Source organism: Crinia signifera, chromosome 3 (assembly GCF_055691185.1).
Source record: "Crinia signifera chromosome 3, ASM5569118v1, whole genome shotgun sequence".
In the NCBI taxonomy this organism is placed as follows: domain Eukaryota; kingdom Metazoa; phylum Chordata; class Amphibia; order Anura; family Myobatrachidae; genus Crinia; species Crinia signifera.
The window spans coordinates 291,489,782-291,504,581 of NC_139219.1; the positions used below are offsets into that span (position 1 = coordinate 291,489,782).

General features: G+C 50.0%; 1 protein-coding gene across 1 annotated transcript; it reads left to right on the top strand.

Moving 5' to 3' along the window:
* The first annotated feature begins 372 nt into the window (after positions 1-372).
* Positions 373-14,547, top strand: LOC146062760 (C-C motif chemokine 21-like). Its single transcript, XM_083174792.1, has 3 exons — positions 373-831; positions 4,109-4,207; positions 13,652-14,547. The coding sequence occupies exons 1-3, from the start codon at positions 725-727 to the stop codon at positions 13,725-13,727; spliced, it is 282 nt and encodes a 93-aa protein (XP_083030918.1). The 5' UTR covers positions 373-724; the 3' UTR covers positions 13,728-14,547.
* Positions 14,548-14,800: the final 253 nt, after the last annotated feature.

A 14,800-nucleotide genomic window follows, 5' to 3' on the forward strand; every position in this document is an offset into this window, starting at 1 on the left:
TAAGGATTTCACTTTAAAGGGCCCCTCTGAGCGATATTGTTTAAAAACTCGTCTAGTGTGTCTGGGGCTTGATGTGTACCCAACTTTAGACTCGTCCCGCTGAGCTGCCCATTGCTGGTAATGCACATGTGCAGGGCCTGGCTGCAAGCACCTGACTGACAGGCAGAGGGCGTGCAGGGGAGGCCCCCTAGTGTTTAATGGGCATGTCCATTGAAAAGCTGTGAGTGCGGTCGAATCCAGGTGTTCCTTTGCCTGCTAGGGGCGGACGCATGACGTCGGTGCCCACCCCAAACTTGCTTACATCCGTGCAGCTGCCGAGTGACTCATGGATAGTGACTGCCGGCAACTGAGTGCCGGGGAGATGAGCAAAGATCATTCGATGGTAAGTAACATCGAATGACTGTTTCCTCTGTACGGGTGCTAGAGAACAGATGTGTACCTGTGCACATCCATTTGCAGCCCTGCAAAGTGGTGATCTGGAATCTCAATAAAGTGAATAAATGTAAATTGGATATTGATAGCCCCGCCCCCTGAAGAACGCTACAGCAAATCCCTGCGAGGACTGTACAGCTTCTAGGGACCCGATTTATTAGATGCAAGTTTGTAAAAGTCTGCTAATAAAAAGCTGATTGGTTAATGTTATCATTTCATTTATTTACTAACATTTCTATATACAGTATATACAGTATATATTTATGGTCATGTGTGTATTTCAGCCTTTGGGATGTTTAATTGCTGCACCGGTCACACTTCAAGGAAGCTAAAACTGAAAATAATTGAAGATTTCCACAAGCAAGATTCCAGAGGCGTCTGTAACATTGATGCTGTGATGTAAGTTTTCAATATTCCCATGTAATTATTATAGTACACTCTAGTGTGCTCTATAGTACATTGGCGGATCCAGGGGGGGAGTGGGGCGATTTAAATCCTACCCCCCTAAGATTGTCTGTGATCACTATCCCCTGCTGGTATGGCAGCTTTTCTAGGTTCAAAGATCTTACATTAATTATGATGCCTGCTACAGTCTAGATTGATTGGCTGCTGTGCTGCTAATGAGCCTGGGTACTGTGAGACCCCTGGGCAGTGCTTGCTGTGCTGTGAGCCAGGATTAATTGTTACCCCCCTACCCCGCTAAATAAAGTCTAGATCAGCCAGTAGCATTGTTATACTGGAAGCAGTACAGAGTGGCACTCCCACAGTATGCTGCTATTACCGTGTAGAGCCGTGTGTTAATTAGTCCTGACGAGTGACAAGTACCTGCATAGAAACCACAAACGCTGGATAAAGAACGCCTGTTGTCACAGTAATGTAATCCTGCTTGCGCAACACACTAAAGCACTGTACAGGAGGCAATGGAGAAACCACGTTTTATCGAGCATGTCCCAATTCGCATTCTTTACATATTGACAACTGGGTAATGAAACTTTGTTTTGTTGGCGCAATTGCTGCTTATGTTACTGCTGTTTCATTTTAACTGAGCATGTTTTTGAAATCATTCCGGCATCAATTACAAAGACTTATTTCCCAAAGACATTGCAGGTTGCAGCATGATCGCCCGAATGACTGATGTAGCCCAGGCACCCCTTTGTTTAGGGTTACCTATACTTGCCATCTCCCTGGTTTCTGGCAGAGAAGGCTAACCTCCAGCATCCCAAGTGATTGAGGAGGGGTCTTAATGACATGTAGAGGCACCTACCCATGATTACTTGAGACAGTCCGATAATTAAGAAAAGCATCCAGAGTCCAGAGAGGTAGCATTCCCGTACAACAATGTCAGAGAATAGGCAGTTACCCTTGGCCATTGTATAGTCTGGGTACACCACCCCTCTGGACTCCGGTCTTAATTACCACACTGTCCGGAGTAATCCCAGTGGTGGTAACCACTAATGACATGCTTCATGTAATCAGACCCCATGTCCGCTGAATGACAATGTGATACACGTTATCATTATACAACGGCGGAAGGAGGCCTGATTGTGTGATTTGCACCATTGCACAGTGTGGCACTTGGAGATCCTAACAGAACCAATAAGATACTGTACCCTTGTGGCAAAACATTGCCCATATCACTTGCTTTGGAATATTATTTTGTGCAGTGTTCTACAGTTATCACATGATTTCCCAGCTATCTGCACGCTACTGGCCACAGTACAGATTCCGTGCAGCGGGATCCTCCCAAACTCCCCCCCCACAACGGGACACTGTGGCCTGCAGTTGAGACATTGAATGAAAAGAAGGACATATAAGCGGTATGCCTACTCATGGTTGGACTGGCCCACAGGGGTACAGGGGATAGACACAGTGGGGCCCAATGCCTGGAGGCCCACCTCTTCCTTTAGGGATCCGGTTCCAGACTGTGTATTTCAATTATACATTGAACATATGTGGCTTTATAGCACAAGACTGTGGTGTATTTCTGCAGTGCATTAATGTTATTAGTCTGCTACATTATCATGAGCAGTAATTACTAAATAAAACTTTATCATTTGGCCCAGCCAATGCACTCACTAATGGTTAGGCAACCCAATGTGGTGGCTTGCCACAACCCCCTCTAGAGACTGGCCCCACCTCTAAACATGGCCCCTACCACTGCATTCACCCGGTGGGCCCTTTTTTGCCTCAGTCCGACACTGTGCCTACTGCACATCTTCCTATACTAGGTGCAAATGGTAAGGCTGTAAACATTTATTTACTCTTAGATCCAACTCTGCATAGCCCACAGTTGTGTGGACATGCATGATAGGCCTCTTGGGCAGTTTAAGTACTGCTATAAGCAGGGCTTTAGCTGGTCCTGGAGAGGTGGGGGAACTAATTTACCCAACCACCCACCCCCTCCCCCCAATAAGCAGAGTATCTCTTGAAAACTTTAAATTTGTGCGTTGTCTCCTTTATAAAAGGAACAGTGGTCTCACAAAGAAGGGGTGTGGTCACACAACAGTACCCCCAATTCAAATTACACCACAGTAGCACAAACATTGTACCCCTGATTTATATTACACCACATAGTAGCACCCCTTATTCATACTATTACACACATTAGTACCCCTTATTCAAAATACGTTACTCAGAAGAATGGCCCCTTATATGTAATGCCCACAGTAGTAGTGCCCCTTGTACACATAGTACACATAGGAGGAGTGCACCTTATACACATAATGCCCACAGTAGTGCCCCTTATACATATATCTACCTCTGTCAATGTAGCAGCTCACTGCCTGAGTCCCTCCAGCAGCTCCATGCCCTGTGTCCCTCCAGCAGCTTCCCCACCTCTATATCTCTGCAATCCTTTCACACATTGTCCTCAGCATGCACAGAGCCTGCTCCTTTAGTGGCTCTTCTTCACTTCAGCGACAGTGGTGGCATGACCTCACATATACCATGCCAGAAAAAAAAAAGCTGCAAGGAAAGGTTACCTGTTGGAATTACTGTGCAGGGCTTTGGTAGAGGTGGATCTGGTTACCCCTATCATTACAGGTGGTGGCACTTAGTCCCACCCTGTTCCCCCACACACACACACTTTAACCCTTGGATATAAGTTATGTGGTTACGGAACCATAACGCACTTGTAAACCTAACAATGGAATGTGTGCAACAGCTTATTTCAGTTAGGGACAGATGTATCAAGGTTCAAAAAGTGATACAGTGGAGAGTGATAAACAACCAGCCAATCAGCTCTTACCTGTCATTTTTGAAACCCAGCCTGTGACATGGCAGTCAGGAGCTGATTGGCTGGCTGTTTATCACTCTCCAGAGGCTTGATACATCTTGCCCTTAGTGAGGTTTATGCATTATAAAGATTATTAACTATAGCACATGTGAAGCTCTCTCTGGGTAATATAACTGCTTGTGTGACAGGTACATGGAGCTGCTTGTTGATTGCTCTGCATGTACTACAGATTAAGCCATTGATAGTTTTACCCGGACTATAACCTTTTTAGCCTTTTCAAGTTCAGTGAATACATTTTTGTTTTACCAGTGTAAATATGTAACAGGTGTTATCAGATTACGCACTATACAGCTAGCGCCCACAGACAACACGACAACATGTCTACACAGAGATTACTCGAGGTGTGTCTGTTGACAAATCACTTTTCTTCTTCCATTACAGTTTCACAATCAGACATCCCTGCAAATCAAAAAACAAATCTCTAATCCAAGTGTGCGCAGACCCGACAAAGAAATGGGTACAACGCATCACAACGTATCTGTAAGTTCTTAAACAAAAACACTACAGCGAAGAGTGAGATTGGATAGCTGCAGCTCACATCCAGTCATGACAGGGTATTGTCTAATCGCTGTGCCCAACTATCCCCCCACAAATGACATAACTCTCTTGTTGGATAAAATTGGCCACAGCAGCCATCTTTATTGAACAATACAATTTTAAACAATAATCCAAAAACATTCCCACGGAAGGTGGTCCCCGAGGCCCTCAATAAATATATATCCACACCTCTAAGCACTTCCAGGAGCTCTTACCCCCAGCCGATAGCGATTGGCTCGAGGGCACCAATTGTACACACCCAGTGCTCATTAATTAACCTCACCCAGGGGAGTCCAGCCCCCTCATGGGGCCCTCCCCGCCGCATAATTAAGCCTCAATGCCACCAACCTCGAGGACCCCCCTCCGCACAGGCCACTGTGACAAAAAGACATCCTAGCAAATATTCTACCTAAACTATAAAAAATAGGGAAGGGTGGGTGGGAGCTGTTGAGAAAATCTCCCAGTGACCCCTATTTCCTGTCTGAACCCTGCTTATAAACCCCTCCAACACCCCGTTAAGCCCCTCCCCCTATGACCCTCTCCTTAAGCACTCCTCCTATGACTAACTGCTAGTCAGCTCCCTACAAACCCTGTCAGGGGAGCCTACCCCCAGGCTTTGCCTCCAGTCCGGCTCCTACATGACAGGGTATTGTCTAATCGCTGTGCCCAACTATCCCCCCACAAATGACATAACTCTCTTGTTGGATAAAATTGGCCACAGCAGCCATCTTTATTGAACAATACAATTTTAAACAATAATCCAAAAACATTCCCACGGAAGGTGGTCCCCGAGGCCCTCAATAAATATATATCCACACCTCTAAGCACTTCCAGGAGCTCTTACCCCCAGCCGATAGCGATTGGCTCGAGGGCACCAATTGTACACACCCAGTGCTCATTAATTAACCTCACCCAGGGGAGTCCAGCCCCCTCATGGGGCCCTCCCCGCCGCATAATTAAGCCTCAATGCCACCAACCTCGAGGACCCCCCTCCGCCACAAAGCACGAGGTTAAACCCTTAACCCCGTGCGCCCCCCCCACATCCGGAACGCTGTTTCTATTCCCTCTTGTAGACCCAAAGACCAAACCTATCCCCACAGCATTCAGGTGCACACCGTCACCTCTCCAAAATGCCCCGGCACCAGACTCAAGTTCCCTGTGCCTCACCACAACAGCCCCGTTCCTGGCCATAAAACGCCCAATCGCCCTGTTAACTTTAATCCGTGCCTTATTGAGCTTGTCAGCCGACCTCGCATCCCTCCAATAATGGCGTGGCACGATATCCGACCAAACCGTGATCAATTCCGGAAACATTGCCCATAAACGTAGGAGATCAAACTTGATATCCCATATCAACTCCCTAAATGGTCTGCTCCCAAGGTCATTCCCGCCTACATGCAGAACTAATATGTCGGGAACCCTATCGAGCCGAACAAAAAGGTGAAATTCCTGCAGCACTCCACTCCATACCATACCGCGTTTCCCCAGCCAGCGAACCACTGCCTCCTCTCTATCCAAACCCAGCTGGCGGCCGTTCGGTATGACATCCGCCCGTAAAGCTCCCCAAAAGACATAGGAATGTCCTAAAATCCAAATCAGGCACGGAGGCTGCCCTAAAACAGAAAAAACACGGTCAACCTCAACAATCCCCTAAACGAACATAAGACCGAAAGCGAGACGATTCCCACCGCCCAATACGCTTAATCAACTCATCCCCAAATCTTATTCTAGCAGACTCAGTTGCGGCCCCAATGCGGAAAGAGTGACCTGCGTATTCCTCCCCCTTGAGGCCCAACGTCCGCAGGACTGCTCTAAACACACTTGTGAACTGAAACCGTGATAAAAAGGATCCATTCGCATGCATCAGCAAAGGATCCCTTTCCCTGCCCACTCTGACCTCCTTAAATATCCTCAGCCGTGCCACCGGGCACATATCCGACCCTGGTACAGAGAAGAGAACTACCCTCTTCCCCCTCCCTAACTGATCCGTCTTAGACCTCCTCACCACTAGCTCCACCCTATCCGAGTATAAATCCACATCCTCTCCTAACAAACCTCCCGGCCTGGACACGCTTGTACTCACGAGCTCCCCAATCCGCAGTGCCCCGAAGAAGGCAAGCGAAAAAGCTACCCCAAACAACCTTTCCTCGAAATTGGAACTACAGACCTCCCCTAACTTCATGCCCATATTCTGTAACAACTGGAAAGACACCGGCCTTCTCTGATCCTGTACGACATGGCCTCTCCTCCAACCTTTCAAAGCCTGCGCAATCAGGAAATTCTTAGTGAAATCAGGCCTGCCGCCTGCACGAAACCCAAAAGCCAATCCCGCCATGCAGCGCGTGATTTTTGCCACTGACCAACCAATCTCCTTACAATGGCCTATATATAGCAAGACAGCCAACTCGTCATCATCCTCCTTCAGACCTACTACCTCACGCCATTCTGACCAGCTCCGCCATTCCTGATTGTATGCCGACCACGTATTCGGGGCCAAGGATTCCCTGATGAGCTGGTCGACTACCCGTCCAGCAGAGCCCAGAGCCGACTCGGGAACCCGGTCCCCTCCCTGTCCGCCTCTGGTGCCAACTCCCGAAAACGCTCCCACTGTGAACGAGATAAAGCATCCGCAATGCCGTTAGAGACACCAGGAACGTGCCTAGCCACAACCCACAAATTCAAAGCCAGGCATTCCAACACTAACTGCTGCAAAATGGTGACCACTGGCGGTGAAGATGCCGACAGATGGTTAATAGCCATGACAACCCCCAAATTGTCGCAGTGAAAACAAATCTTCCTATTCCGGAATAGCTCCCCCCAAACAACTACCGCAACCAATATAGGAAACAACTCCAACAATGCCAAGTTTTTTACCATGCCTCTCTGCACCCAAGACTCCGGCCACCGGCCCACACACCAATGTCCCTGGCAATATGCCCCGAACCCAACACTCCCGGCCGCGTCTGTGAAAAGGTCTAGCTCAGTAGCGACGCACGTATCTGACATCCACAAGGCTCTGCCGTTAAAAGCTTCCAAGAAAGTTGCCCACACCCGCAAGTCCCCTTTCAATTCCCTACCTAATCTGACGAAATGATGAGGAAGAACCACCCCTGCCGTCGCTGCTGCCAGCCTCCTGCTGAAAATGCGGCCCATAGGCATAATGCGACACGCAAAATTCAATTTGCCCAGCAAGGATTGCAATTCCCTCAATCTAATCTTCTTCAACAGCAATGCCCTCCCTACCTCGGCCTTCAAACCCAGCAATTTCTCCTCGGGCAAGCGGCACTCCATATTCTCGGTATCAATGACAATACCCAAAAAACTGATCACCGTTGCAGGGCCCTCCGTCTTACCTGGAGCAAGCGGGACCCCAAAGTCTGCCGACACCCTTTCAACAGTCCTCAACAATAAGTCACATACTACTGTCCCCCCAGGACCAATACATAAGAAGTCATCTAGGTAATGAATAACTGAACTACACCCAGAGACATCCTTAACCACCCACTCCAAAAAAGAACTAAAGGCCTCAAAATAAGCACATGACAAAGAACAGCCCATCGGTAAACAACGATCAACAAAAAACTTCCCGTCCCAACAACATCCCAACAAACGCAAACTGGTTGGGTGAACCGGCAGCAAACGGAATGCCGATTCAATATCAGTCTTTGCCAACCTGGCCCCTTTCCCAAACCGCTTCACCCACTGAACAGCCGCGTCAAATGATGTATAAACCACCGAGCAGATGTCGGGATCAATGCCATCATTGACCGACGCCCCTTTTGGAAACGATAAATGGTGGATAAGGCGAAATTTGTTCGCCTCCTTTTTAGGTACCACCCCCAATGGAGAGACTATCAAATCTGGCCATGGTGCTGACCCAAAAGGTCCGGCCATACGACCCAGCTGCACCTCCTTAAGCAGTTTTTCCTGCACCACCTCTGGATGCTCCCTCGCAGACTTCAAATTCCTCCTAAAGCTCCCTGAAAACTGCACGTCAGAGGGTATCCTAAAACCTTCCCTAAACCCCTCCTCCAACAACACGGCTGTCTGCTGGTCAGGATACCTATGCAGATAGCCCAGCATCCTTTCCAGTCGAACTGGTGTCTCCCTCTTTTGAATTACCGTCCCGTGACTTCCCTCTGAAGCATTTATTTGCACCATGGGTCCCTCCACACGAGGAACATTCATGTTTAAATTTGCATTTTGCCCCAAACCGACATGACCCGTCATTAAAGGCAAAGCAGAGTCCCTTCTGCATGGCCGTCCCATTTGTGGCCTCCCTCGGCCCCCCCCGTCCCCACGAAAGGGCTGCCCACTTTTTGTGGGAGCCGTCACCTTTAACCATAAAGCAATATCCTTATGGTCCCAACGTATGTTAGGGCGAACCGCCTTCCTCTGCCTAAACTGCTCATCGTACCTGAGCCAAGCCAAGCCCCCATACACACGGTATGCCTCTCCTATCGCATCCATGTAACAAAACAAGCCTGAACAATTGTCAGGTGCCTTTTCCCCAATCACACTAGCCAAAATAGCAAATGCTTGCAACCAGTTCGTGAATGACCGCGGTATCAGCCGATACCGCCGCCGTTCCTCCTCCTCCTTCTTCTCCTCCTTACGGGGCCTATCCAGATTAAAACGCTCTAAAGGGAGCAATAAAAATATATCGACGTACTCCCCTTTCCAAATCTTCTCCCTCACCTCCTGCTTCAGGTGGGCCCCCAAAGGACCCTCAAAGCATACATACACCTCCCCTTTCGCAGTGTCACTGAGCCTCCCACTCTCCTCCTGCGTCCCAACACTGCCCCCTTCTGCCCCTGCACTACTGCTACCTTGCTCGCCGCCGGATACCGGCACCCCGCTGCTCACCGGCACCCCACTGCTAACCGGCACCCCACTGCTAACCGACACACTATTACTGACTGGCACATTAATGCCAACTGGTGTGCCTGCATTCTGCGGCACCCATGCTGCCGCCGGGGACGGCCCCACCCCCTGCCGCAAACCCACCAACCAATCTGCAAACCCACTCAATAATTCAGTAAAACCTCTACTCATTTCCCCTAGGAGGGCTAACCCTCCCCCCCCCCTGACTCTGCGCTAAAGCATTAACAGACATAGAGACAGACTCACCAGGCTGCCTGGGGGCTGTGAACCCAGCAGCCGCAGGTCCAGTGTCCTGACGAACTCCAGCCAATGGGGAAGGACCAGGTATTTCTCCATCATCTGCTGACGCTGCCATCTCTCTTCTCCTGTCATCCCGACCCTCAGGTACAGCACCAGCCGGCGTGACCTCGTTGGAGGCGGAGCCAGCTGTGCGCCTCTCGCTCCGTGTACCAGGCCTGCGGTCCTCAGCCTGTACTTCTGCCTCCCTGGCACGACTCACCCCGCGCTGGGCAGCAGCATGCCCCGCATGCCCCACCGCACCAGGTCCAGTACCACGCAACGCCGGATCTTCTTGCACGTGGGGGGGATCCCCCCCGCGCGGAGGGTTCCGCCTGCTGGTTGGATTCCTCCCAGACCTGGTCCTGCGGGCGGAAGGTGCCCGGCCCGCAGCCTGGCCTGGAGGGTCCCTAACGGGGCTCCGTGAACGGCGCTGAACCCTGGGGGACACAGATGGGCTAAAGCGCTCCGGAGGCCTGGACCTCCGAGGCCGTGCACCCGCTGGAGCAGCCTCTTGCGTTGCTGCTCCCAGTCCCCCCAGCAGACCTGACATCTGCTGCTGCAGCCACTCAGTCCCTCTGGTGCCAGCTGCCTCCCTGAGGGCAGCAAGCGCAGCGGATACCTCTGCATCAGCGTTGCCTGGGGAAGCCATGGGAGATGTCACGCTGCTTAGCTGTTGAGAAAATCTCCCAGTGACCCCTATTTCCTGTCTGAACCCTGCTTATAAACCCCTCCAACACCCCGTTAAGCCCCTCCCCCTATGACCCTCTCCTTAAGCACTCCTCCTATGACTAACTGCTAGTCAGCTCCCTACAAACCCTGTCAGGGGAGCCTACCCCCAGGCTTTGCCTCCAGTCCGGCTCCTACATTACAGTACATAGAAAAAGGGATAAAAATATCCACGGAAAGGCGCTGGTGTATGGGTATGCTTGGCTAATTGAGCAGCAGTCTAGAAAAAGGGGGAGTCAACCCCAATATAATAGCAAAAGAAGAGAGTGGTCGACTGCGCTTATACAAGGAAATTTAAACAATAATAATGGTTTAGAGTGGTCAGGTGTATGATGAAAAAAGTACAATTTAATAAAATTTAGGGTACTCTTTACCTAGCACGGCGCCCATCGCGGCCATCGCGGGCATTGAGTGCACTAAAAAATCGGGTGCGACGCGACCGACGCGATGCCCGCGATTTTTGTTAATGTTAAATTTCTCAATTGACCCGATTTTTCTGTTCAATGCCTCAATTGACGCGATTTTTCCATAGGAAACAATGTTAAATGGCCCACAGAGGCCAAATAGGCACCCTAAAGTGTGAAATGGCCCCCACAATTGTTAACGCCACCCCACGATCAACGTGAACCCGAAGCGTGGCAAGCGCAGCGAGCCCGCGAAGGGCGGCGGTACGCGACCTACGACCTTTTCATACCCCCACTATCCACGTCGGCGTGGAGTTGAGAATAGAATAGTGTGGCGAGCGCAGCGAGCCACCGAGCCCGAAGCGTGGCGAGCGCAGCGAGGCGACGCGGATACCTGTGAAGCCCGCAAAGGGATGCGTTTACCTGTGAAGGTATCCGCGGCCGCTCGCCACGCTTTGGGCTCGGGGGCTCGCTACGCTCGCCACACTATTCTATTCTCAACTCCACACCGACGTGGATAGTGGGGGTATGAAAAGGTCGTAGGACGCGTACCGCCGCCCCTCGTGGGCTCGCTGCGCACGCCACGCTTCGAGTTGACGTTGATCGTGGGGTGGCGTTAACAATTGTGGGGGCCATTTCACACTTCAGGGTGGCTATTTGGCCTCTGTGGGCCATTTAACATTGTTTCCTATGGAAAAATCGGGTCAATTGAGGCATTGAACAGTAAAATCGGGTCAATTGAGAAATTTAACATTGATCCCTATGGGAAATCGCGGGCATCGCGTCGGTCGCGTCGCACCCGATTTTTAGTGCATTCAATGGCCGCGATGACCGCGATTTTTTTACCTGCGATGCTCACGATCAAAATCGTGGGCGCCGTGCTAGGTAAAGAGTACCAAATTTAGACATGAATTAAAATTGAGACAAAAAAAAACAAAAACAAAAGTGACAATAGATGTTATATTCACCCTTGGATTGGTCAAAAAGTCCGGTCCAAATAATAAGTCCTGTAATTTGTAATCCGTTTTGGATGTGAATGGATCCACACCTTGGGATTTCCCTATTAAAGGGAATAGTTCTAGGAGATGGAGTTGGTGGCACCTTGAAGGACCTTGAAAAAGCTGCTGAGGGCAGCGAAACGCGTAGGTGCACACAAGTGACCTAACCACCCTACAGAATTGGTACCCACGGTCCCTGAATTGGTTTTGGATTCCGCACCACTCTAACAAGGAGAATTGCACTCTCAGTGGGACTGCTGCCTAACACAGACAACCCCTGCACCTTCGGTGGGAGAAGCACTCTGGTTCACAACACCCATCCGAGGCCCAATACATCTGGAGGTACACCACCCCCTAAAGACAGCCCGGCGCAGCTAGCGGAGGTTCCAGTGCTCCCCACCAGTGCATGCCATCCATTCACCTGGCACACTAACCCCGATTTCTGAGAAACTCCATCTCCAGATAAAGTGAATTGGCCCCTCACTTTTCTGTGCCACCAACTCCATCTCCTAGAACTATTCCCTTTAATAGGGAAATCCCAAGGTGTGGATCCATTCACATCCAAAACGGATTACAAATTGCAGGACTTATTATTTGGACCGGACTTTTTGACCAATCCAAGGGTGAATATAACATCTATTGTCACTTCTGTTTTTGTTTTTATTGTCTCAATTTTAATTCATGTCTAAATTTTATTAAATTGTACTTTTTTCATCATACACCTGACCACTCTAAACCATTATTATTGTTTAAATTTCATTGTATAAGCGCAGTCGACCACTCTCTTCTTATGTTACAGTACATGTTCTGTTCCTTTCATATACCTGCTGGCTATGGATGTACCTTGACCATTGGCGCAGCAACAGTCCCTGCAGTGGCTTGGCGGAGCTGTGTGGCTTGTGGGAGCTGGGGGTACTGTCCCAGGCCGCCACGCCACTGTCAGTGCAGCAGAGAGGAGATGCCAGCCTAAGAGCAGCACTGTAGGAGAGATGTCCATCCCAAAATGGCTGCCAACTCACAGGAGACCGTTATCAAGGATGCTAGAAGAGGAGGTGGCCATTTTGGTAGAGACATTTTCAATAGTATGAAGGGACAGCAGTGAGCAGCATACCTTCCAACTTTTTCTGCCACAGAATCAGGACACGCGCGCGGCGAAGCGCCCAAAAAGGGGCGTGGCCTATGAAAAGGGGCCAACGCTGAATAGACGCATGCGCACAGCGTTTCAGCATTTCAGACTGGGGGGGCTCCCAACTGCCCCCCCCCCACTGCGGGACAATGGCAGCCCCAGCGGGACTCGGAAACATTCCCAAAAACCGGGACATGCCCGCGTTTAGCGGGACAGTTCGGAGGTATGGAGCAGCAGACCGCAAAGCCGCAGCCGCAGCAGGTGGGGTGACAAGGAGAAGAAATCCTGACAATGAGCAAGTATTATACTGGAGGGGGAGCACATTTTGTAGTTATGCCACTGACCTTGACCAACATGGTACTGGGTGGCAGGGCTGCAATCAGAAAGTTGGGGGCCCCCATCTGATATAATACTCATGCCCCCTGTAGTGGCTTCTTATTGGCTGCCGGTTCACTTGCTCCAACTGGCTTGCTGCCGGGGACAATTTCAAAATGACTCCAGTGCTTTCTCTTTGGCCTCCTGCCAATGCACCGGTTGCAATGAGCATGCGGCATTAATCCAGGGATGGGCTTCCTTGCTGCCTAGTCCCGGGATTGGAGTCCCAGCTGCCCCCCCTGATGGCAGCCATGCTGGGTGGTAATGAACTAGCCCACACCATAGCATATGACAGAGGATGTTATTATTTACTACACTTGCTTAGCGCATACATACTGTATATGTATGGCTGGTAGATTAAAATTAAAGTTACATAGGATTGTGACCATTTAATAGTTAAAATACATCAACTGTACTACTGCTCATCCTTTTCTGCTCTCAAACATAACATTACAATAATTACACATAATAAATGTTATAGTGTTTGCTATTTCAAGATGTTTTGTTATAAAAACAGTGATGTCATATAACTACTGTATTTAGTAAGGTCCACACGGAGCACAAAGTTAATAATGATCTCTGTTTGTGTTTGTAGAGAAAATCTTACCAAGCCGCGGAAACTAAGGAAACAACAAAAGAAATGCAAACGCCAAAGGAAATCAAGTGGTTAAAGCAGCATTGGATTGGATGACAAGGGTCCACTATACAGCACCCATATATAACTATATTACACACACATATTCCTATGCACACTATGTAGCTCCTCTATTGTCTTTGCATTAAGGGCCTGGACCAATCAGTGCCTGACGTATTCGCTCTGGGGAACGATTTTGCTGCAAGGGTGGCGGATGTTCAAGCTTGCTGCATCTATGGGCTCGCTATGCCGCAAACAACCGCTGCTTAGTGAGCCTTACTGAATCACCCCCTAAATACCTAAATAAGTATGTATTAAAAACTGGCATCATATTGACAAAAAAAGGCCATCTAAACTGATACATGAGTCCTCTGGGCGTGGAACGCCCCTGAATGGCCAGTCTAGCCTAGAAATAATAAAGGTACACAAAGAAAATACAATGTACAGTATAATGTGAGGAACTGTGGACCCAGAACAGCTTGACCACACCGCTGCACTGGGACTGACCATGCATCTGCGCTGGGACTGACCACGCTTCTGCGCTGGGACTGACCATGCCTCCGCACTGGAACTGACCACGCCTCTGTGCTGGGACTGACCACGCTTCTGCACTGGGACTGAACACACCTCTACACTGGGACTGACCACACCTCTACACTGGGACTGACCACACCTCTGCACTGGGACTGACCATGCCTCTGCGCTGGGACTGACCACCCCTTTGCTCTGGGACTGACCATGCCTCTGCGCTGGGACTGACCAAGCCTCTGTGCTGGGACTGACCACGCCTCTGCACTGGGACTGAACACTCCTCTGCACTGGGACTGACCACGCCTCTGTGCTGGGACTGACCACGCCTCTGCACTGGGACTGAACACTCCTCTGCACTGGGACTGACCACGCCTCTGCACTGGGACTGACCACGCCTCTGCACTGGGACTGACCACCCTCTGCACTGGGACTGACCACACCTCTGCACTGGGACTGACCACACTTCTGCACTGGGACTGACCACGCCTCTGCACAGGGACTGACCACGCCTCTGCACTGGGACTGACCACACCTCTACACTGGGACTGACCACACCTCTGCACTGGGACTGACCATGCC